The sequence below is a fragment of the Podarcis erhardii genome, assembly GCF_964252035.2.
Source record: "Podarcis erhardii genome assembly, chromosome: 5".
NCBI classification, from domain to species: domain Eukaryota; kingdom Metazoa; phylum Chordata; class Lepidosauria; order Squamata; family Lacertidae; genus Podarcis; species Podarcis erhardii.
This window is the reverse complement of record NC_138509.1, coordinates 62604444-62630324: the sequence shown is the minus strand read 5'-3', so window position 1 is coordinate 62630324 and position 25881 is coordinate 62604444. Positions and strand designations below refer to the sequence as shown.

Below are 25881 nucleotides of genomic sequence, written 5' to 3'. Positions count from 1 at the left end.
TATTTAGCAAGGAACCTAGTGAGATGCACCATACCTCTGAGCTGCCTTATTTAGTTCTGGAGATGTTTTTACACCTACAGGTGGCCGGGAGTGGAACAGCTGCTGTTTCTGTCTTTACAGCATTACAGCAGTCCTTAAACCTTTGAAAGATTTCTGGGGACTGAGTAAGAATTTTGGTACAGGGAATGAAGCTCGGACATGAACACACTTCCTGTAAACAATCTCTATTAGGTTACCATGGTCTTAGGACTGCACTGGAGTCATCTTAGGCTAGAGAGGTGCCATCAGACATGCAATTAAAAAGAGAGAGGAAGTCCTCAGGCGCTGGGGTGAGAGTAACAATGCAAAGCATATTGGGATGAAGAGGACTCTCCTTTCAGCCCATTTTGCTGCCTGAGGCAGAGCAGCAAATCCCTCTCCTCCAAAGTCAAGCTGCATAAAACCCAGGGCTCTTTAAGGTATTCTGCAATGTGAGGCAAAAAGTTGCCTGAGAACCCTAACACATACACATACCCCATCAGTAAAAATATAATAACAAACTAAATAACAATTTTCTGCCTTTTATGGAATCCAAAATCAGCCACCTGAGGTGGTTCCCTTACTCTACCTAATGGTAGGGCTGGCCCTGTTTCATTCTCTAGATTGTCTGCTGCTAACCCCTATCTTCTGATTCTCTTCCCCCTCCTGTTTTTTTTTTGTTTTTAATCCTTCAATCCCAAGCACTGGATGTAGATGGAACCCAGCTCCACAGCCCAGTCTTAAACAGCATGGTCACTACTGATTATAACACAGTATGTTTATTGTAGGAGGGATGCTGTTCATGCATCCAGTGTTTTGACCAAGTCCTCATAATGTCATTGGCATAAAAAATCCAGCCAGTACCCTCTACCTCAGTGATTTAATCTGGACTGTAAATCCAATATGTTTAAAAACAACTACTACTACTACTACTACTACTAGTTATAAATGACCTGAATATCTGAATGGCTCATTTGCAACATTAAGCTCTCTCCTGTGTGGAAATAAGCTTTCTCAACATTCCTTGGGGGCCCCTCCAGACTAGAATTTTATTCTGTACTGTATGTATTTTGCAACGTGTTCTTTATAGGGTTGCCATAGTTCAAAAAGTAAATCTGGACACAAAAGTCGTGCAATGTTCTACTTTAGTTTGTTGTGCGATGCTTCCCAAATATTACCACATAGTTGTTCAGAGTTTAGCAGAAATGAAACAAGAAACCAGAACATTTGCAGTAAAAAAAAAGTTTTGAGATTTCAGTGGGAAATTATGGGATATGCACTGATGTAAACTGAAGCCATGTGACCACCCCAATACTTTTGGAGGTGTAAATAGATTTAAAATCATGATTGCTTTCAAACCTAATCTGGAGTGGGGGCAAGGGAGTGGATGTGCTTATGGGTTGCCCTTCACAGAATTAGAGAGAGGACTTTGTGGACTCAGCATCTGGAAGGCCACAGGTTCTTCAACTCTAATCTCAGATCTGAAAGTCCCTCCTTTACATTAGGATCTCCCTGCTTCAGTCTAGGAACAGCAAAGGACCAGAACTGTATGATTACTCCACGTCCACCTTAGCTTTGACAACGGTTAAACCCCTGGGTTCCCAAGAGACTGGTTTGCAGCTGAAGTCTGTTGTCTTTGGGTGAAGACAGCAGGCGATAAGGGCTATCGGGAGTGTAAGCAGGAAATAACATTCATTGTCCTGCTCCACATCTTGCTGATAAGCTGAAGAGCAGTGGTCAAGGGTCAGAGGCAACATGTACCAAGCTGATAACACACTCTTATACTGACACACTTTGCTTTTCTATAATAGCCCTTTCCATATGTAGCCAAGGGCATTTTTTAAAAAAAATATTTTTTATTAAGGATTTTCTTGTTTTACAGAAGTGTAGTGCCTCGTATTTTTTTTTTCTTCTTCTTCCATGTAACGTTTTTACAAATCCGTTTCATTTGTTGAGGCATAAGGGGGAGAAGAAAACAGAAAGAAAAAAGAAGGGGGGGTGGGGAGAGGGAGGATGGATGGGGGTGGGGTCGGGTGGCGGTGTTTCTGTTATGTTTAATGTAGAGTTTGGTGTCAGCGTTGCTTGTGTTGTTCACTTGTGTTCCTTTGGTGGTGACAGAGGTTGGGGTTGGCTTAGGGTGTGATTGTTTGCTTGTGATTGGCTGTGGTGATCTTTGTTTTCGTGTGTGAGTGAGGTGGGTGGGTGTTTTGGATCAGGTTAGCCATATTGATTTGTATGCTGTTGTTAAGGGCTCAAGCCATGGGTGTTTTGCAGTGAAGCCCAGATCATCGGCTACTTCCCCTCCGCTTTTTAAAAAACCTTGACTTAAAGCTGGCTGAGAACCCTGCAAAATGCAGTGCTGGTGCAGACACGCAGGATCTTAACTGCCCAGAGTCATATACACATTAGCATATGCAAACTTAATGGAAATCTGTGTCATAGGTGTGTATTTAGCAACCCCCCTGCATGTAGCTGTTGATAAACTAAAGCCTCTGATAAACTAAAGCTTCTGGTTCTAAGAATCTGCAAGGTTGTCTGCCTTGCAAGATGCAGGATATAGTCTCAAGCACTGAATGTCTGAAACTTGATCCTGAAAATGTCAGCTGTTCTGTGCACAGAGCACATTTCTGAGACATGTCTCATGATTGTGGAGAAATACCTGAAAACGTTTTGGTCGGTTCCTCTGAGACTGGGCACAGCTCCCAGGAATCGGGGACTAGGAAGCCATCACTCAGCACAGCTCTTAGTGAGTGCTTCATCAGGCCACACCCTCCTTCCACTTACTGCTTTTAGGCTTTTTCCCCTAGTCTCTCCTGAGCACTTCCTCCCCTGCAAAAATTAAAAAAAAATGGGGATGAAAAAGTATAAAATCTGCAAAGTTGTTTTTAACAAGACGCAGTTCAAAATTATGCAAACTTTATTCAGACATGCATAATTGCCTCTTCAAAAAATTAACCGTGCAATTTTTGAACCTCTGACGACAACTCTAACAATGTCAGGATGAGGCGCGTAGCAGGGTGAAAATAAATACTGCCTGACATGTGTGTTTGCATTTAGTAAATCAACCTGTCTTCTCTGCCTTTTCTTTCTCGACTGAACGTGGGCGGGTTTCTCATCCACCCCACACCTCCTTACATTTTGCTGTTCTGCTCTTATTTGCCAGTGAGACTATGGCTTCACTCTGGTCCTCATTTGGGAGAATCTAGGGGGAGGTTGGGTCCTAGGTTGGTTGTTCAACTCAGAGCCCCTGAATCTCTCAGGCCTTGCAGCTATTTGTGAGGAAACTGGCACAATCATTCAGAAATTCCTCTTAAGCAAATACCACTGAAAAGTGACTGAAAATAATGTAATATCCCAATTCCATTTCACATAATTGTTTTATTTGATTGATTTGGAGTTTGGTGGGGTGCTGTTTTAAAAAAAGATTGCTTTTTGTTTAAAAATGCTCAAGGGAACATATATCAAATAAAAGCAGCAACAAATACAAAGGACACTGTACACATCCCATTCAGTTGGTTGGGCCCATTCCCAATGCATTATCCCTATTATTGGGGCAGGAACTAATTTCAGCTAAACATATAAAGTGTACACAAATGTTTGCTCTGTGTCCCAAAATTACAGCTGTTTCAGGTTGAGTCTGAGTGTATTCATTGAGTTATCTAAGGATATTTTACACTTAAAGTAGCAGTAGGGAACTTCTGCCCACCTTGCAATGTTGTTGGACTGCAGTGCCCATCAATCCTATCCAGCATAGCCAATGATGAGGGATGATGGGAGTTGGGATTCAGCGACATCTGAAGGGCAGCAAGTTCCCTATCCTTGAGCAGGTGCCTTATTTTGCAGTGCTGAGGCAACTCTTAGAAACTTCCAAGAAGATTCCATTGCTTTCCCTGTTGCCAAAGAGTTGGTGCTGCTGAAGCAAGGGTTTGGGGTCCTGCTCAATTCTGTAGCCAGGTGTTATTACAAAGACAAAAAAAATGTAGTCACTCCCCTATCCCTTCCTCAAAGACACTTCTCTTCTCCTCTCTCGCATTAGCTTTGTTCTGCTGACTCCTGTTTAATCAGCTAGCTGTTCTAAACATGGCAGCATTGATTGTTCTCGCATTCTGTGCATGAGAACCATGATTATCCAGCAAGGACACAGAGGCACTGTGCTTCTGGTTGTTATTGCATTTAGCGTTCGTGATTTCAATCCCTTTCTCCAGGACCAAATTTTCCCTGCAAGGTTCAGCGAGGTTCCCACGCAGTTTTATTAGCACAAGAAATCAGGTAAGCCTGATCTCTGTCCCCAAAGGCTCTTAGCTCAATCAAAAGGCTAGTGCAGGACAATTTTCTTTTTGTAGTTTGAGTTGAAATTTTGGATCTTCGCAGTGGAGAGCCGCAGCGATCATCAAGCTAACTGGGCCAAGTTTTATTATGAAGAAGTGAATGGTAGAGAGTACAAAAGTGCACATTTGTTCCATGGCTTTAGCCCTCTTGCCAGGACCTCCTTGCAAACATTTTGCACAAATCTGAAATTAGGCAAAATTTTCAGAATTTTAATTGGTTTTATGAGTTTCAACAATTGAGATTCTCCTTTGAAAATTTCCCTTTTTTGCTTATACTTCTTAAAATAAAATAAAATATCAACATGAAGCCTTGTTGATGACTTTTGGGTTCATCCACACTTATCTTTGCTCCTCGCGTTCTAAGCAAAGGTCTGTGGTTTCTAGGTCTATGTCTGAGCATGGTTTTGTGTGTGTGTCCCAAAGCTTTTCCAGGGGAAATTTGTGTTTTACTGCTAAATCAGAGCAAATGGCAATCCGTAGAAAACCCAATTGCTGTTTGGTCCGATTCAGCAGTAAAATGTGGGGGAAGCTCTGACGCGTGTGTGTGCGCGCGCGCGCACACACACACACACACACACACACCATGCTTGGACATGGACCTGGAGAGCCCAGATCTTTGCCTAGAGACGCAGAGCAAAGCCAAGTGTGTATGAGCCCGTAAAAGTAACAATGTTAAGTATCAGCTTAACCTTGAGCTCTTAAGAAGGTATGTACTGCCTGCTGTTATTGCACCTGCTGTCTTAATTACCCCACAAAGGAGATGGACTATGCCACCATTCCATGGTTGTGGTGCAAGACTCGCATTGGGTTCCAGGACAAAGCTTTGCATGACCCTCACAGGAACCTCAAATTGCTGTATTCCACCACCATAGACAACAACCAAGGAACTAAGAAGCTGTTTTCCCTGAGTCTCTTGCGCTTGCACACAATGAAAGGAAGCTGCTGATACTGACCCATTATTGTTGCTCCTGATACATTTGCAGTGTTTTAAGTCATGTGCATAAAAGCTCAAGTTTTTCACAAACATATCAAGGTGCCGCATGGAAAGCTGTCTTTGTGGTATTTCTCAGGTTTCCAGCCTGGCACCCAGATCCAACCAGCTTTGAGTGGGTGACCTTTGGTAGTTTCCCAGAGAGTTGCCATCTTCTTTGGGATGATCAGTGTTTAGCGTGAAAAGCATGCAGTTTTTACCATTTTACTGCATGCAGTCTGGATGGCATCCCTTGATGTTTCATGATGCTTCTGTTTCAGGAATAATGCCTTTTTCCCCCCAACATGAGATGCGCTACACTTGTGTAATCTGGGAAAATCTGACTCTTCTTTCTGGTAGCACTCCTGTTGCAGTTGCTCTGGAGAAGGCAGTCAGAGAATGCCTGTGGAGGATGATAAGCAATACCTTCCCTTTCACCAAGGCCATTTTGCAGAAACACAAAATACTTTAGAGGCTGACATTCTTCCCACTACACCAGTCCAGGTCACATGTGATCATCTACCTCCCCCACTTTTTAAGTGGCAATTATCACATCACCAAGCTTACTCTCCTCTAGAAATCCCACCCACCCCCCTTCATGAAAAACAGAGAAATGCATTGTTTGCATTTATTTTGTTTTATTCTTTGAGGATTATGGACACCTCATCACCTCCTCTATGCTTACAGGAGCCCAACAGCAGCATGGCTGTCCCTCTACAGCAAGGTGATTCCCCCTGCCACCTATTCTGTGTGGATTACAGTACAGAGAGATCACACTGTCCCCAGTCTTTCAACTAGGATTTGCAATTTATTGTCCAAACACAGATATTTTGGAGTAAGCCTTGATGAGCACTCCAAGTTTTTATTTCTGCAGAGCCTTGGTACTCCCTCTGTGTAATGGTTTAAAAATGCCTCTGTGAATTTAGTCTTGGATCTCTTCCCGTCTCCTGCATTTCACCAGACCACCCTGCGCAAAAGATTATGGTGCCGGCTGAGAATTCAGTCGCACAATGGCCCTAATTTTCTGGGAGGCAAAAGATGTTCTTTTCTAGCTGTTTCCAGTGGCAGTGTGGTAGTTCTCTGCATGCAGACATTTGCAGTAGATATGGTGCTCAGTGACTGCTGGAGAGGACAGTTATGTTTGGAAAAGGAGATGATGGAGGGGATCTCTCCTTCTGTAATGCCCCCCTCTCTTTGTTCTCTCTGTCAGAATGAAGAATAAACTTTGGTATTTTGAATTTGGCACAACGGAAACCTTTGCCGCCACCTGCAAGAAGCTCCACGACTATGTAGAGATTGAGGTGAGTTTCCAGGGATCCTCAAATTGCCGCTTCTGCTGGAGACTGTTGTGCAGGTGATTGCAGTGCCTCTTTGTTGCCCAGGAGACTATGTGGGTAATTCTTAGTGCTGATACAAATTTCCCTTCCGGCCCTCCTTTCCATTAAGCTGATCCTACACCTGTCACACACAAGCTGCTAGGAATACTCCTTAATGGGGTTTACTTTATGTAGCAGCTGTAACGTTGAAGAGTACCATGGAGCTCCTGCTGCCACCACCTTGAACCGTTTCCAGGAGTTTTGACATGGCAGGAATGATGTAGGGCTCAGCTTTCAGGTAAAGGTAAAGGTAAAGGTACCCCTGCCTGTGCGGGCCAGTCTTGCCAGACTCTAGGGTTGTGCGCTCATCTCACTCTAGAGGCCGGGAGCCAGCGCTGTCCGCAGACACTTCCGGGTCACGTGGCCAGCATGACAAGCTGCATCTGGCGAGCCAGCACAGCACACAGAACGCTGTTTACCTTCCCGCTGCTAAGTGGTCCCTATTTATCTACTTCACCCGGAGGTGCTTTCGAACTGCTAGGTTGGCAGGCGCTGGGACCGAACGATGGGAGCGCACCCCGCTGTGGGGATTCGAACCGCCAACCATGCAATCGGCAAGTCCTGAGGTTTTACCCACAGCGCCACCCGCATCCCACTCAGCTTTCAGAGTCACTATAAATTCACTGCTTCCGGAGGAGTAACCATGTTAGTTGGTTGCGACAAAAGCGATGAAGGGCCCTAAAAACTGATGGGTATATACAGTATTATGGCTTCACCATTCACAGACTAGACTGCAGTTCATCAGATGCCATGAGTGTTACAGCTATGAATTCAGAGGAAAAGGGGGAAATGTAAAAAGTCAGGTCAAGTGGCAATGAACTGTAAAAGGTAGAGTCTGTGACATTCCAAATTAAGGGTTATCCACTCTTACCTTTTGCCCCACACTTTCCAGGCATAAGTCCACACTTAAAAGCTGTGTGTCTGAGCATTTTGAAGGGGTTCCTTTTGCCCTGGAGCTTTCCCTGCAAAAAGCCACTCTTTAGTGCTTAATAGGTGCAAACGTCAATTTGGAGTTTCCACGGATTGACGTCTGTTCCAACTGAGCTTTAAAGAGCAGATTTTTGATTAGACATACAGTTTTAAAGCGTGCACTGTGGCTGGAAAGAACAGAGAAAAGAGAAACGTTAAGTGTGGGTATATCCTAAGTGGCCATTCACAACACCAATATTTTGTGATAACACTTCCACTGTAGCATTTCTCAGCTAATTAACACTAATAGCAGGAAAGAAAATTGTCCTTTCATGCTCAAAGCAGGTATGGATCAAATCCATTAGGCAACCATAAGCTATGCAGATAATTAAGACTTGCCCACAGTAGAGATCTTCCAAGACTTGAGATGCTGAGTCAAGGTACCTACGGTATTATTTAGCACCTGTTCTGCTCCCATGCTGGTTTCCTGATAATCTGTGCAATAGACAAGGGAGGGGGGGAAGGATTTATACAAGTAGCTAAATCCAAACTACAAAGTGATCTGGTTCCTGTATTTCCAAACAAGCCCTTGTACTATTAGTCAACACTGAGAGTATTTTTGATAGGCAAATAACATCAGCAACAGAGCTCCAAACTTGCTTGAACTTCCCCCCCCCCCCAATTATAAAAAATAATAAAGACTGCAATGTTTAATCAATTTAATCAACTGGCTGGTTAGATCAATAGATTAAAATATGAATTGGCTAAAATGGTGCCACTGTTTAACTAGGTAGCAGGGGGCGCATTCCCAACATACTATGAATATATAGTTAGATGCATATGAAAACTGTAGGTGTTGTCCCATTTTAAAAGAGGCATTCTCCCATACACAAAGGAATGCCTCTTCTATTGTAATGTCTGCTGTGATGTGCAAGTGCATCATCTAAAAACAAGGAAAGCATGTTGCTGCATTCAGAAAGTGTTTGGCCCAAACGCAAAACAAATGTGTTAATCAGCTAAAACTTTGATCTTATACATTTTATTTAACCAGCCATACTAATAATTGAAGAACACGTTTGTTGTATGCATTTTTTTCTAAATATTATGGCAGAAGTTTCAAACCATCTTGTAGCACCTTAAAGGCTTGGCCACTTATGATGGCATAAGGAAAGTGACGGGAAAATGCACTGGAAAGAGTGGAACAACACTTGCTTGACTCAGTGCCGTAGAACCTCTCAACAAGCAAATCAGAATGAATGTTCAGTCAGAAGCCGATGGTGTCTAACCTCCCTGCACACTTTGTGTGAGCAAATCAGGATGAATGCTCAAATAAATAGGTTGTCAGGAAATGACCAGATTAAAAGAAAGTCTGGTACATTCTTTTAGTCTCCACTGTGCTTCTGAATGCAGTGAAGAGGGGAGGCGAAGAAGCAGGTACATTTTGCCTCTTTCTTCCAAACATGGATCCACAGCCCAGGAGAGAGTCAAGAGAAAAGTTCCCAGGAAAGCTTTGCCTAAGGGACATTACTGGAGGGCCACTCCCTCCCCCCCCCCCCAGGGTTTATGACTTCCACAGCCTTCCTGAAAACAATCCCCATCTTATTGCTAATTGGAGCTGGAATCCTGCTTCGGGCTCACAGTTACAGATATGAGCAAGACTTTGGATTAAAACACGTTCAGATCCAGCTAACAATAAATATCCTGTTGCCCTCCATTGTTCAATGTGTAAACAGAAGCTTTCTTTTTCTGCAAACAGCCAGAAGTTCAGTCCAGCCTATCCTTTAGTGACATTGCCATCCACTGCTAATTTGGGTGCGCGGGGGCAGTTTCTTTGCCGTGGAGGAAGCTCCTCAGATACCAAAGGCAGCAGTTGTGTGAAAAGAAAAACAGCCATAGACACTAAGCAGCATTTTAAAAGTGAATACACATCACTGAGGGATCCTCCTTCAAGTGTACTTGTTGGTCCCAGCATCTGGGCTCTTGCCATCTCTGAAGTCAGTTGGAGGAGAGCAGAATTTAGCCTCTTCCCCTCCTCCTTACAGCTGTACTTCAGAGCTTGGCTGGAAGTGTGTGTGTGTGTGTGTGTGTGTGTGTGTGTGTGGGGACACCCCGTGTTTGCATACAGCGATCTTTGGGCTAGATGGAAACAGCCTTTAATTGGAGAGGAGTGTGAACAGCTTGCCAGGGGTTGCTAAGAGCCCTGTCATTTTACTCTCTCTTTTTCTTTTCTTTTCTTTTTTACACAGTTTGTATTGGGGCTTTGGGGAGGTGTGTGTTTTCTGTAAACTTCCTCCTTTCCCCAACGGTGGATAAATGAACCTTTCATTAGTTATTCATTAAAGCTAGAATGCAGAAACGTCAGCTGGCACAAAAACCTTGCCCTGGCGATGGAGTGTTTTGCAAATGACTCCCCCTGTCCAACACAACAGAAGATGGCCTCCTGTCAAAAGCTATGCTCAGAACTAGGTTGCGTGGCAGTGCTTTTAAAGGCAACAGGGACGCGCCACCTGTTTTGAAGTCTTGCCCCATGATCCTCAGAGGAAGGGCTGTAGATCACTGGTGGAGCAGCTGCTGGAGTACGTGCTGAAGGTCCCAGGTGTAGACAAATTCATGGAGGAAAAGGCTATCCATGGCTGCTAGTCATAATGATCAGAGACAGCACTGGGAAACAGCAGCAGGAGAGCACAGCTGCACTCATGTCCTGCCTCTGGGCTTCCCAGAGGCACCTTGTTCACCAGTGTAGGAAGAAGGATGCCGACTAGATAACCCACTAGGGTTCTTTTTGCATCCTTCCCTCCACCGTTGTGTACATAGCCCTGTCTGTTCTAGCCTTGCTAAAATTCTAGTATTGTTCACAGAGTGGGGAGGTGCCAGCCTAGATTAACTCTGTGTATATGTGCAGCTTTTGGGAATGCAGTGCACTGGGTGAGGTAAAGGTGAGGACGTGGGTGGCGCTGTGGTCTAAACCACTGAGCCTCTTGTGGATCGGAAGGTTGGCGGTTTGAATCCTTGCGACGGGGTGAGCTCCTGTTGCTCTGTCCCAGCTCTTGCCAACCTATCAGTTTGAAACCACACCAGTGCAAGTAGAAAAATAGGTACCACTGTGGCTAGGATTGCCATATATTTGGAATTTCCCAGACATATCTGGACTAGAAGAAGAAGAGTTTGCATTTGATATCCCGCTTTATCACTACCCTAAGGAGTCTGAAATAGGGGCGCGGGTGGCGCTGTAGGTTAAACCACAGAGCCTAGGACTTGCCGATCAGAAGGTTGGTGGTTCAAATCCCCACGACGGGGTGAGCTCCCGTTGCTCGGTCCCAGCTCCTGCCAACCTAGCAGTTTGAAAGCACGTCAAAGTGCAAGTAGATAAATAGGTACCACTTCGGCGGGAAGGTAAACGGCGTTTCCGTGCGCTGCTCTGGTTCGCCAGAAGCAGCTTAGTCATGCTGGCCACATGACCCGGAAGCTATACGCTGGCTCCCTCAGCCAATAAAGTGAGATGAGCACCGCAACCCCAGACTCGGTCACGACTGGACCTAATGTCAGGGGTCCCTTTACCTTTAAGGAATCTGAAAGCGGCTAACATTCTCCTTTTCCTTCCTCCCCTACAACAAACACTCTGTGAGGTGAGTGAGGCTGAGAGACTTCAAAGAAGTGTGACTAGCCCAAGGTCACCCAGCAGCTGCATGTGGAGGAGCGGAGACGCGAACCCGGTTCCCCAGATTACGAGACTACCACTCTTAACCACTACACCACACTGGCTGTAGTCGATACTGTACTGTATTCGGAAGCTGTGTTTGGGCAGAAATTGGTAAAATGTCTGGGAAAATATGGCAACTTTGGGCAAAACTAAAAAAAGTAGCTCATCAGTCCCCCCCCCCCCAAAAAAGCTCAACCATTTTTGTGTCTGGATTTTCACTGTGGCAGGAAGGTAAATGGCATATCTGTGCGCTCTGGCACTCGTCACAGTGTTCCATTGCGCCAGAAGCGGTTTAGTCATGCTGGCCACATGACCCGGAAAGCTGTCTGTGGACAAAAGCCGGCTCCCTCGCCTAAAAGCACCACACCCCATAGTCAAATTCGACTGGACTTAACAGTCCATGATCCCTTTCCCTTTTACTTTACTGCACTGGGTGAGTATATCCAGCTCATCTCAAAAGCCCCATGTGGACATGCCCTACTGCTGATTGCTGAGTTGTTGCTGCCCTTTTCCGTCTCCCTCAATTTTTCACTCTACAGCTCCCTTTTTTGCCTTCAGCCTTGGTAGGGGCTTTATAATAAGTATGCTTTTTATAAAGCACAAAATTTATGCGCAGTTGGACCTGAGCCATCCCCAACGCATCAAGTGTCTGGGTCCCACTCATTTGGACACTTCTCCTGACCTTCCCTTCTAGTAATTGTATCTCTGATTCGTTTAGTAACAGGGTGCAAAAAAACAAAACAAAAACCCTGCAGGATTCCACAGCTTCCCTAGGGAACTTTTTCCCCATTGTCCAACATTACTTAAAATTTAGGGAGGGGTGCTTTACTGGTTTGGTTTTTAAGTGAACACTACTATTACCTCCTACGTCCTGCACACCCAGTACATCTATAAAATAAGTGCAGCCGAAAATAGCATTTGCCTTTCTTTTCCAGGCATTGACTGCTGAGATTGTATTCCATTTGTGAATCACTACAACTCCTAGGTCCTTCTCGTCTGTGCTGGATCCTAGCAGGTTTATCCTCCAGTGGTGGCTGGTGACCATTGGGTGGAAGACAGGGAGCCCAACATTAGGCAGAGTCAGAGCCAATCGCAAGGCTGAGCCAACTAATTCTAGTTTTGTCGCCATCCTTCTCCTTTCTGAGTTCTAAAAAGGGCAACACTGAGACTCAAGGCTCATCCACACCGAGAGGTTTTGCCTTTGCCCTTCCACTTTCACCCAGCAAACCCACTTTTTAGCACTAAATTGAAGCCAGTATCAATTCAGAGAAAACCCAGTTGATGTTTGCTCTGATTCAGCGGTAAACAACAGGTTTTCCCAGGGGGAAAGTGGCAAGGAAAGCAGAAATGTGGGTGAGATCGAAGGGGAGGAAGCAGGCAGGTCATGCCACTCTCTGGACTGGTTGTAAGTAAGAAGGACAGAAGTTGGGGGCTGGCTAAGGGCAGGCTGAGGTTGGTGGGGCAGAAACCCCCCTTGCCCAAATACTGTTACGCTCACATTTGGGATATGTATGCTATGTACATTGCCATTTACTTTCATGCTGTTTTATGTTGCTTAACGATCATTTTGAATCATTATAAGAAAGATAGGCACATTTAATGACCTCATCTGAGCCCTAAAACTAGTGAGACAGCAACCCAGGTCAGAAGTTGCACTAATTCAAAAGACCAGCAGCTCTTTAGGAACCAGGGATTCCTGTCAAATGGTATCAAAACAACTCACTCTTCAATCACAGCACTGACTCTTTGGGTAACAGCAGTGAAGGGTAGAAGCAGCCAGGCAAGCTTATCTCACAGAAATATGTTAGAAGGGTATCTGCACATTTTGCTTCCTAGCTTTCTTTCAGGATGGTGTGATAATTAATTTTCAAATGAAAGCTCAGAATCTGGGGACCGTGCTGGCTGTGGGCCCATTACATCAGTACCCAGTTGTCAAAATTTTCTGACATATTCCAGTGGCCTCCTAACAGTTTTAAGAATTGCCAAATAATATTGCCCATCACCAGACTTCTGAATTTAATCAAGAACACATGTTACTGTTTAAAATGGCAGACTTAGTACTTATACCTGGGCAGACGCAGATACCTTTTGTTTCAAAGTTCATCCTCCTAAAATGCTAAAAAAATTATCAGACAGTTTCAAAATTTCCTAAATTCTGATATTTGCTTAAACTTGCAAAATCATGCTTAAGGAAAGCAGGGGTTCCAGTTCTTTAGAAACCATGTTAGTAAGTGGGGAGACTTTAAGCTAAGCATTCAGGGGGAAATTAACTTTCAGAACAAGGAGGCAATAAAATACTTCATAAAGAGGCATTCCAGACACAAGAAGGGCAGATATTGAGGAATAGTATATAGGAAGCCTTAGAAGTTGCCCTTTCCAGCTGCAGTGAGGTATGGAAGATGCCCTACGCTGCAGCTCCATCCCATCCTCAGAATTGGTACCTTTGATTCTTCTTTGGGGTTGCTTCTCTGCAAGCCAGCTGGCCTAGGGGAAGAAATACAAAGCTGTCTTTCAATTGAATGGTTGTCTTTGACTATTTTGTTTAACACAATGCAAAAAGGGATTCATGGCTGAGAATTGAAGTCAGATGTGGAATATACAAACAGCAAATCATGCCAGAAGCTTTTGGGGCAATATGCAGTGAGCAGTGCCCAGCTGGTGCTTGGCCTTAGCCCCAGAACCTGTTCTCCGTCCCATGGCTGAGTCATGGGGCATGGGAAGTAATAAAGACAATAACACTTTTGATGATCAAAACAAAATAAAAAAATTCCTTCCAGTAGCACCTTAAAGACCAACTGAGTTAGTTCTAGGTATGAGCTTTCGTGTGCATGCACACTTCTTCAGATACACTGAAACAGAAGTCACCGGACCTTTCTATAAATAGAAAGGTCCGGTGACTTCTGTTTCAGTGTATCTGAAGAAGTGTGCATGCACACGAAAGCTCATACCTAGAACTAACTCAGTTGGTCTTTAAGGTGCTACTGGAAGGAATTTTTTTATTTTGTTTTGACCATGGCAGACCAACACGGCTACCTATCTGTAACTGGAACTTTTGATGATGTGAAAAGTAACCATCACTCACCCAAACAATCACAATAGGATCTGCAAGATAAGTTTCCAGGCCTGTTGTTATAACCTCCACACAGGCTTGGGTGCTAACACTTGTCACGGTGTGATATACCATAGTTTTTGCTCTATAAGACTCACTTTTTCCCTCCTAAAAAGTAAGGGTAAATGTGTGTGCGACTTATGGAGCAAATGCAGGCTGTGCAGCTATCCCAGAAGCCAGAACAGCAGGAGGTATTGCTGCTTTCACTGCACAGTTCTTGTGTGTTCTTGTGTGTTCTTGTGTGTCCTCTTGCCGTTCTGGCTTCTGAGATTCAGAATATATTTTTTCTTGTTTTCCTCCTCCAAAAACTAGGTGCACCTTGTGGTCTGGTGCGTCTTAGAGAGTGAAGAATACAGTATGTTCTGAGACAGAAAAAGACTTATTGATACATACAAGGATTCTACTTACCCAGCCAAATTATGAGCCTTTTTCAGTTTCTGTACTGATGTACATCGGTAAAATGGGAAATCACCTAGATGTAATGCTTGTGGAAATAGATAGCCCTCATTTCCCACTCTCAGGGCTGCAAAGTGTTAATCCGGTGGCATGAAAGCAACAGTTTGCCCTCCCTCTGGCTCCAGGCATCTGTCATGAGCACAGTGAAATGACAGTTTTGTTTTGGAAATTGGCATCAGTAACGGTATAGACTCCTGGAAATAAAGTTGGTTTTTTCCCCAGCTGCAAATGTCTACTTCCAGTCTCCCTGCCAACAGCCTGTCAGCTGCCCCTTCTCAAAGAGGCCATTGTACCACACTGGCACAGAGACAGAGCACGGTTAAAGAGGGAAACATTCTCTCTGCCCATTGGATGCTCGTTCCTCTGCTGTGTGAATATATGGCATCTGTATCACGTTCTGTGGCCTGCCAGACCTTTGCTTACCCAGCAGCACAGAGAAGGTTCAATCATAATATTCCCGTGAAAAACAACAGAACCAAGTTTAACTGTTGGCAATCATTGTTCCTTCTGAACTGAAGCAGCGACCCTATTGCTGTTTATCTACCTTGTATTTAGACCTGCTTTTTTAAACATAGCTTTCTGTTGATGTCTGGGTCTGTTGCTCCTGTGATGACTAGCATTTCTAGCAAGCTTCTTGAGTCAATTAAAAAAAACTGTTCAAGCCTCCCTCCCCTTTTATAAAAGGTGATGCAAGTACTGTATATTTTGCTCAGTTTTTGGAGGGTATTGTAGGGTCATTCGTCCCTGGAAGTATCCTTTAAGGCTATGCTGAGAGAGGGTATCTGGAAGCAAATGTGTTGGTGATTTGCCACTTTAACTGTCACAACTTTAAGTGAGGTGAGTTTATCTGTTGTTGAAAGCATTTTAGTTACCTTATCAGAATAATTTTGCCATCAGGCTTTGCAACTTCACTAGCAGAAGCCATACGAAGGAGTATCTTTCATACATTTTGCTTCAGATGCACCAGCTGCACACCCAGGCTCTTGCTGCCGTTATCTTTGCATAATCTTCAAAATTAATTTCTGTAGGTAGCTTACATGGGGCGGCCTTGTAATGTTGCCCATAAGGTTTTTGCAGGTTCAGAATGCTGGGACTTGCCTCCATGTAGGAAAGGGGAAGTGAGAACATATTCAGCCTGTTTTATGTCAACTGTACTTGGTTCATGTTTGTTTCTGGGCCCAATTCAAGCTACTAGTTCTCTCCCTTGAAATCCCGCATGGCCTTTATCTTCAGAGAATGCCTCTCTCTACACATGCACACATACACCTCTCTACTTGTTCTAATCTTTCAGCAAGGCCCCATGCAGGATAGGTCCTTTCAGTAAATGCACAAAAACAGCTGTAAAAAAAAGTGTTCTGAGTCGTTTTCCTAGCGCCCTTGAGATTTTGGAGTGCACTTCTAAGTCATCGCTCAGCTTTCGGCAGGAGGGGGAATTCAATGCCTTTCTGTTTCAGAAAGCTTTCCACAGTCTTAGAATGATACTCTTGATTGTACATTAATGCTGTGATGTGTTTTGATAAAGGTGGTGTTTTATTGGCTCCTTGGCAGTTGGAAGTCACCTTGGATTTTTAGGAAAGTGGGATAGAAGTGTTAAAATAAATACATAACAATGCAGTGCATTGATGCAGGACATTTTACGCCTCACAATAGCTTCTTTATCTTTGTCTCCCACCATTACCTGCCAGTGTGATGGAACAGTTCTGGATCTGAGTAGCACTTCACTGGAAGGTATCGCAGTCCTCAACATTCCCAGCATGTATGGGGGCTCCAACCTCTGGGGGGAGACCAAGAAACAACGCAGCTATAACCGGATGAGCAAGAAGGTACCTGAAAAGTTACAATCCTCAGTGGTTACTGATGCCAAGGAGCTCAAGTTCTGTGTTCAAGGTAAGGGCATTTATTGTTATGATTGCAATAGGATGAGTGGATGGGTAGCTACGGACATTTTAAGAGCTGGCCTTCTGCAACTGCTGCCGCCCCATTTGTAATCCATACTCAAAAACTTGCCAGTTTTGAAGGGCCAAAAAGAGGTGTTGTGGCTCTTAGCTCAGTGAAAGTGATGGGCACGCAGTGCTTTTTTCTTTAAAAATGTTTAGGGGTTACTCTCATTTTCCTACTCATATTGAAATACTGCCCCTCAATGAGGCCAAACTTAAGATTCACCCCTGCGTCCCCCCAGAAAAAAGCACTGTGGGCATGTATGCATATGCGCTGAGATATTTGCTAGCAACAGTAATGGGCTGAGAACTAGCAATAACAGAAATTACCAGAACACATCACCTCTGTAATGCAAAGCCAATACAAAAGGGCACAATCCGTCTCCATTTGAATAAATGGGAGCTGTGCCATAATCCCTGCCAATGTAGAATTTGATGGAGGATTGTACTGCTAAACTTTAGTTATGCCCTTATCAAGTGTGTTTACAAACTCCAGTTCTCTGACACTTCTTTGTCCTTTCAATTAGAGTATAACAACCAACCTGTAAAAGTGAATGTATGCCCTTTTTGCACCTAGTTTGTGTAATTTGCATATCTCCATACTACCATCCCACTATATAACATTTTCAAATTAGGAGAGGTCAGGTCCCTGCTCTCTAGGGGCTTACAGTATTGAAACTGACACCAGGTAGACCACAAAGGAAGGGGAGGGAGAAATAAAGGCTGGGGTAAAATTGATTTGTGTTCATTTTGTGTTGCTCACTTATATCACAGCATCCCCATTTAACCTGTCAGCACTCTAAACTAGCAAAAGGGCATTTCTGGCACATGGTGGCACACATAACATTAGGGTATGTTGGATGAATGAGTCCTTGATGCTTTGACTTGATGTCATGAAAGTTGGTGATGATATTGTTGAAGAAGGTGAAGAAACAGAAGAAGCATCCAAGTTTGTTGCAGTGCTGGGATCCCTGGTCTGTATAACTCTGCTGAGATGCCCAGTCTGCCGCTTGGAGCTGGCAACTCTTCTGGCAGAGCTCTCGTGCCTCTAATAGTTGATTGACACGAAGCTTTATTCTTTTTATTGCTATGATGCCATGTGGAGAAGATATTTACCTGCCACAAGGGAGACCTGGCACACCCAGAATAAGCTGGCAATTCTAGCGCTGCAGGAGCTGCTTTTCCAGTTTAGTGGGCAAGGATAGGGCTTCTCTTCCCTCAGGGACTTCAGCTGATACAGATAAAGATAACTGATCTGGTTTGTGTTGTTTTCCCCCCTCTTTCTAGCCTAGTAGTTCCTCTCTTGCAAAACTTGGCTCACTTATGCTAATTACCACTTGCTTTGTTTAGGAAACCTTCATGAAATTTACGTAACACTTCCTATGAAATTAGAGCAAAAGCAGGTTACAAGACGGGTAGGTAAGATCCCAGAATGATAAGGAAGGAGGTTTTATTTTGCCTCTCATGGCTCAGTAGAAGTTGCTGCAGGATGGTAGCTGTCGCCACAGGAGCTCCCAGAGCAGACGCCTTATAGGTCATCAAGACAGGCGCATTGTGTCACTGTTCACTAGATTTGCTAGGCCCAAACCACACATGACAGTAGCAAGCCAAAAACCAGGTCTGAATGGATCAAGTCTAAAGTGGGAGGTGGGATTTAAAGTTCCCAAAAGGAACTGAGAAGAGAGCTGGGTTCAAGTGGCTGCAGGTGACATTTGGGGTTAGTGGGAAGATCAACAGGGTTTACAGTTCAATGAAAAAAAACAGCAAAAGCACTATGATTTACAACTATAAGAAAAGTATTGCATATTACATATGTAGCTGGGCTTTACGTTTATAGCCTCACAAAAACTCTCGCTCCCACACTGGACCAGGCCCCTGCAAAACCCTCTCTCTCACTCTCCCCAACCCATCATTTGCCCACACAAAAACTCTCTCTCTCAAACTCTTCCTCCTGGCACCACCCCAGTGTTGGGATACTGCCAGGGAGACAGAGGCCATCATGGTTCCACGTCGTCTCCGGACGATCTCCCGTAGATACAGTATCAGTCAATTAGCGACACGAAGCCTCAGAAATAGCTTGCCACATTCCAGAGCTCGTGCCCGCTCTATCAGCAGAGTTCGCACAACGAAAGGCGCACTCAGGAGAGCATTATTTACAACTTTATTCAGCGTTGATCAGAACAAAGAAAAAACATGACTGCCTGCTTCGATGTCTCAGGCACAGAGAGAGAACGAAAGCAATAGACAAAACATAAACTTTCTGTGAACAGGAAATACGCAGACTCTGTGACTCACAAAGCCTGCTCCCTTTTAAGGTGGAACGGAAATATCCTAACACCCAGTCCTCTGCTCGCATCCCATGATAATTCTTGTTCTTGGCTCTCCTCCTCCCACTGAACACACCCTTCGCCCACAAAGTTTGGAGGAGGAGGAGCTTGAATACATGAAAAAAAGGTGTCCTGTCTGAAATCCAAACAGGACAGGAGACACTTTTCTTCAAAAGAACGATCACATTTGCCTAGGGATGGGCAGAAACCCGAGACCAGAGACATTTCCAGTCCTAACAGGAGGTGGAGTTTATTGGAATCTAGTCAAGATCAAGCACTGAGGATCAGTTTTCAAAACTGAGTAGCAAGTGGGAGTGTAGAGCTACAACTTTACATCAACCAAGCTCAGCAGCAACTATAGGTACAAATATAGAAGAGAAGTGGGCAGTGCAATCTTAAGCATGTCTCCTCAGAAGTATTCTCCATAGAGTTCAATAGGACTTAACTTCCAGGTCTGTGTCGTCGTATAGGACTGCAGCCATAGTTACTTATTTTTTGCTCTCATGTTGAGAGCCAGCCTGGCACTCCTCCTCAGGTCCCGATTGCCTTCCAAGATTGCTCAGCAAGACAGAGGCTGAAAAGGGTGGCGTGAGGCCAGCTAGAGCTTGTGGACGTGGCAGGGCACACCTGATAATTAGCCAGCCCTCCTAGTGATAGTCTACCATGCAGTATTCAAAGAGCCATAATTAACAGATCTAAATAATCTGTTAATGTAAGCAACACGGCTGGCTTCCAGCTGTGAGTACGAGGATATCTCTGGAGGAAGGGCACAACAGGGCATGGACAAAGAGGGAAAGATGCAATAAGAATAAGGATACAGAACATTGACTGTCTAGTCCAGGGGTAGGCAACCTAAGGCCCGGGGGCCGGATGCAGCCCAATTGCCTTCTCAATCTGGCCTGTGGGCGGTCCGGGAATCAGTGTGTTTTTACATGAGTAGAAGGTGTGCTTTTATTTAAAATGCATCTCTGGGTTATTTGTGGGGCACAGAAATTTGTTCATTCCCCCCCCCCAAAAAAAGAATATAGTCCAGACCACCACATGGTCTGAGGGACAGTGGACCAGCCCACGGCTGGAAAAGGTTGCTGACCCCTGGTCTAGTCCTCCCACCCCCCACTATGGAACCTGTTCCAAAAACACAATCACCATTTCTGCTAAAGAAACAGCCAGGTGTAGCTTGACTTGTTTGGAAGAATCATTTCAATCTGCTAGTCTTATAAGCAACTTTTCTGCAGCATGCTTCATCTCTGCTGCCAGTACACAGTGCTTCAGATTGCCCCACTTAATCTGTGGGTGGATGGGTGGATCTTGCTCCTGGACTAAGATTGAGCTAAATCAGGTGAAATGTACTTGGAGTCCTGTAGTGATTTCATGCTCTTTATTGTAGCTTGTAAAACAGTGATTGAATTGCCCCCAAACCTCAGGCTTTTATATGCATTATTTACACAATGGGTCCCATCTGATTGGCTGATTCTGCTTCTCTCCTGGAGCCTGATTGGTCTTTTCCTGCAGGCCAATCAGTTGTTGCATTCTAGGATCCTACTTGCCTATTGTTCTAGGATCCAAGCTTAGTACATAACAACAGGAGTAGCCAATGTGGTGTCTTCCGCATACTGCTGAACTACAGCTCCCATCTCTCTGGACCATTAGCCATACGGGCTGGGGCTGATGGGAAGTGGAGTCCACCAAGATTTTCCCCCATCCCCCCCCCTATGTTTTTAGTCATTCCTCCCTATCATCAACATAAATGCATGGATTTCAGGTTGATGCAGTTAGTTACTCACGCCACACTTTTAAAACTAGCGTTTTCCACGGGGCAGTTATTTTTATGTTTGTCTTTAACCTGAATTTCATTAGAGGTTGCATATTTAATTTCCTTCTGCCCATGCTGGTCTCCTCTGAGTCTGAGTCTTTACAGAAAATGGATCTTGTAGGTTAATTAAATATTAAAGGGCTTCAGCTAATAACGATGCTGGCGCAGCAGGGCAGGGCTGAGCCTCTGGAAATGAAAAGGAGGCTCGGATTCATGGACCCACAGCCACCGGTTTCTCTGAAATGCTCTTTTGGTGAGAGTGCCTGGCTGAAAATAAGAAAAAGACCTATCTATGTACACGTGGGAGAAAGCGGAAAGCATTGGGAAGGAGCCTGACATAGCAGGTGTTACTTAGGCATGGCAGAATGACTAAGAGGATGCTTTAATACAGCTACAATACAAGCAAAGGAAAGGAAGTTACAGAGGTGGGGAAACAACGCTCTCTCTAGAATATTCCATGGTGACTAATGCAAGAGAATTTTCTGAGCGGAGAGGACTGAAGCAGAATCAGAGGCAGCAAGGTCTGCAGCCAGTTGCTGCACAACCCTCAAAGCAAGCCTTTGGGCATCTCCCTCATTTAGAAGAGTAGATGGCACCTTTTCAAATTACTTTTTCAAACTGGAGGTAATTGTTTGAAGACTGCAACTTTAAGAGCACTAAAGCAGAAGCTGGCAACTGAAGGCCTGCAGGCCATATTCAGCCCACCTGGCTTTCCCTCCTACGCAAGTTTTTCCACTTCTTCACCTCCTGGAATGATTGGTTCACAAGTGAGTTGGCACACAGCAGCCTTGTGAGCTTCCATCTTGCCTTTACATTGCCTGCACAGGTAATAATGGATAACTAACCTAAAAACAAGCACCACCCAGCATATCAGGATCAGGTTTGCAGGGTTGATTCTGAGGAATGTCAATTATTGCTTTTTGGAACAGCTACTTCTGCAGTACACAAAAACACAGATTATTTATAAACTCGGCTTGAGTCACACAAAGGAATTGGTTTAACAATGCAGCTTTGCATGATCTGCTATCAGTCTGATCTTCAGACTGTCAGCAAACACCTCCTTCTTGCCCAAGTTAGCATGTTACGGCAGAGCCCTTTGAGGTTTGAGGTGCAAGTAGCTCCGATCCACAGCTTTAATTACATTTCTTGTGTCCTGGAAGAAGAAGAAGAAGAAGAAGAAGAAGAAGAAGAAGAAGAAGAAGAAGAAGAAGAAAGAAAGAACCACACCAGAGAAAAACAATCTTGACTGTGTAGACTGTGCCATATTTCAGAGATGGAACATATTAGTCCAATGGGCTCCACTGAGCAAAGGAAGGAAATTAAGACTGTGGAATAGTCAGAGGCCACCGACGCCAATTTCTCGAGGCCTTTCAAGCCAGGCCTAGCTTTGGAGAATTAAAAATGCTGGTTCGCGGCAGTGCAGAAGGAAATGACTCTTACTATTAGGACTGCAGGTGCATCCTTGGCATGGACAAATGGTTGGGTGTGAAGTAGGCAAAAGCCTCCAGTTTGCTCCGCTTTCACATTTGTTTCTCCTTGTTTGCTATTCATTGTTAATCTAGGACATGCTTTTTTCCCTGCACAGAAAAGGAAACAAAAAAATAGACCACACACGCGCGCAGCTGAGCTTAGGCAACAGGATTTGCCAAACAAACACCAAAACAGGACAGGGCAAGGCCCAGCTATTTATCATTAGCTGCCGCCTCATTTTCAGTGCCTGGAAGAAATGCTATACCCTTGAGCCAAAAGGCTTCTTCTTAAGATATTTGTGTGATGTGCAACAAATGAGCAACCATCGGTAGCGCTTTTGGGCAGCACAGTCTACCAGTGTGTCACCCTGCACATGCCCCTCTGAAAATGAGTGGGTGCTGCTCAAGAGTGCTACCCCATGTACAGCTGATGCTCCTGCCAAGATGGTAAAGGGTCTGGAAACCAAGCCTTATGAGCAACAGTTGAAGGAGTTGGGTATGTTCAGCCTGGTAAAGAGGAGCCTGAGAGGAGATATGATAGCCATCTTCAAATATCTAAAGAGCTGTCACAGGGAGGATGGTGCAAGCTTGTTTTCTCCTGCTCTGGAGGATAGGACTCGAACCAATGGATTCAAGTTACAAGAAAGGAGATTCCGACTCAACATCAGGAAGAGCTTTTTGACAGTAAGAGCTGTTCAACAGTGGAACAAACTCCCATGAGATATGAGAGGTGGTGGAACTTCATTGGAGCTTTTTAAGGAGAGGTTGGGTGGCCGTTGGCCATGGATGCTTTAATTGAGATTTCTGCATTGCAGGGGATTGGCCATGATGCCCTCGGGGATCCCTTCCAATTCTAGGATTCCTTTTGTATTGGATCAAGACATCTTCCTCCAAGGAAGGGCTTCTGTTTCAGGGATATCGTGTTTCTCAAGCCGTTGAAACATTTCCCCAGAAAATGTGATTCTTTTCCTAGCTAGATCATTGTGATCTGGAGTGGTATTAGTAATGTGGTGGCATGAGAGTTGCATGCACCAATAGGTGGTGCCTGTAATGTCATGAATGGTGAGTGGTATGGCTTGTGCCACGACACCTGTCCCATATTGTGACCTTAACAATGGTGAGGTCTTCCAGGTGAGGACCCACATAAGAGCAGAAACTAACTCATCTCAAGGCAAAGCAAAATGCAGAGAAACTCCTTGACTGTTTAGTCCTCTTTTCCAGCTCTGAATTAATATCGCTGCTTTACCAGAGAGTTCAATTGCAAGGTAAGCATAGGAAGGTGCTATTTGACTGGACTATGTATTCTGTGGTTTAACCTGAAACTTATTGAAACAAAAGTATATCATACACCAAAATGCTCAAGAGGGTGAATTCTGAAACACACAGAAAGTCTCCCAGAATTACAAAACGCACACCCCAAGTAAATTCCTCACACCCCCTTTTATTATTATTTTCTGCAAAATTTGGCTGGGTTGTGCCCATGTTAAATACTTTTTAAAGGTATTGCACGTACATTGCATGTATATAGCCATCTCAAGCTTGAGAGGTGCTCTTTCAGATGGCACTGGGCTCAATTTTTTCCATCTTAGCTACTTCAAGAAATATTGAGCTGCATACAGAACAGAGTAAAACACACACACAACACCTCAAGGGAGATGATTTGAGGAGACTTTTTGTATGTGACTAAGCTCATATTCTTGAGCATTTTGGTGTATGATAATGTATCTGTTGCAATAAGCTTGAAGTTGATGTTCTAGACATTGCCTTCAGACCACATTTTCTGCTCCTAAGTGCATCTTCTCTTGTTCACTCCTCCCACCCTATGCGTTATGCTCATGGAAGGCAAAGCCCATACTTGTATTTGTTTTATTCACACATTACCCTTTCTCTCATTAGATCTCAGCGATCAACTCCTGGAAGTTGTGGGCCTTGAAGGGGCGATGGAGATGGGGCAGATCTATACTGGACTGAAAAGTGCTGGCAAGAGGCTAGCTCAGTGTTCCTCCGTTACCATCAGGTACCAATCACCCCAGGCTCTTGGTCCCTGCATCTTGCTTTTGCTCAAGTCTTCTGAGAGCCCCGGATGGTATTCAAAGCATGAAATCACAGTACAGGCAGGAAAGCATCATGTGGGGAGTGGGGGAGAGCAGAGACTGACATCTGTTTTTTGTTGTTGACTCAAATTGATGTCTTGTTGGGCCTATGCCACACATAACATTGTAGAGCTGAGGCAGCTATGGCACCCATAAAATGCAGCACTCTGTACTATAGAAGGATGGATTCAAGTTGTGTTGGAAGGGCCAAGAAGTATTTCCACCTCCTAATTAGTCCTGGGTAAGGAGATTGCTAGGCAAGACTGATAGGCAAGGGAAGCAGCAGACTGGCTGTAGAGGTGGTAGGCAGCCATGCCAAGGCAATCAACACACCACTGGTCACTGCAGCGCCAAATGCTCCTCCTGACAGCAACTGGGACTATATCCTGCTTGTGAGTAAGGGCTACTGACTGAGTGCCTATTCGTACATATGGGAAACAGTAAAGACGTGTGGAATAGATAGTCTAAGAGGTAGGGAAGCTGAGAGGATCCCCAGGCCCAGGGGAGCATAGTTGGGTTGAGTGACAATCTCCTTCCAGGACCTTTGGCAACTGGTTGAAGCAAGCAGGAAGGAGAATGTTAAGGGTTCCTTTGGGCAGGTTGTAAGAGGCTTCAAGCTGGTCTGTGAGAGACTTAAGCAAAGAAGAAGGTACCTTGCACTCCCCTCCCTTGGCCTCTGTTGCAGGTCCTTGTTGCAATCCTCTCTGTTATTTTTAATACTAAGTTCCAATTTTCTAGCCTTCTAGTGGTGCATTTGAAAACGAGATGGCAAAAAGTCCTAAATGGGGAGTGTATTTGAGATTAGAACAAAAATCCATTGCACACAAGGAGTGTTCTAGGAAAACAGGTAGCAGGTTCACATATAAGGTGAATGACATTTAAGAGGTGGATCTGAAATACAGAAATTGACTGTGGTCTTCTTTGAACTCCTCAACAGATTGCTGAGCCATCTCCATTGTGAGTAATAGAATGTAGGGCTAGACCACCTTGTTTTTCTCCCTCTTTGCCAAAAATGTTTGTTATTATCAGCTTGCAACAAGATACAGTTTCTGCCCCGGCTTATCCACTTCAGTCTTGTTAACTTTTTCACACTGCCTTGTTTGTGGGTTCCAGGACAAGCAAGCTTTTGCCCATGCAAGTGGATGGAGAGCCCTGGATGCAGCCACCTTGCACAGTGAGTAGTTGCATGTTATGAAAGGGATCTGGGATATGCAAGTGTAGCTCATCTGTCAGTGCTAGAAGCTATGGAAGATTGATCTCTAGAGCAGGAGTGACTGATGTTATGTCCTGCAGATGTTGTTGGATTACAGCTTCCATCATCCCTGGCCATTGGTCATGCTGGCTGGGGTTGATGAGAACATCTTGAGAATACCATG

General features: G+C 44.5%; 2 protein-coding genes across 2 annotated transcripts in view; one reads left to right on the top strand and one right to left on the bottom strand.

The window, feature by feature from the left end:
- Window positions 1–25881, bottom strand: part of SENP2 (SUMO specific peptidase 2) — a 303654-nt gene that overhangs the window by 76498 nt on the left and 201275 nt on the right. The window lies entirely within an intron of this gene.
- DGKG (diacylglycerol kinase gamma) overlaps window positions 1–25881 on the top strand; it is a 119248-nt gene that overhangs the window by 81592 nt on the left and 11775 nt on the right. The window contains 4 exon segments of the mRNA XM_081863510.1: window positions 6527–6617; window positions 16552–16753; window positions 24309–24429; window positions 25619–25679. Coding sequence (XP_081719636.1) covers window positions 6527–6617; window positions 16552–16753; window positions 24309–24429; window positions 25619–25679 — 475 coding nt within the window.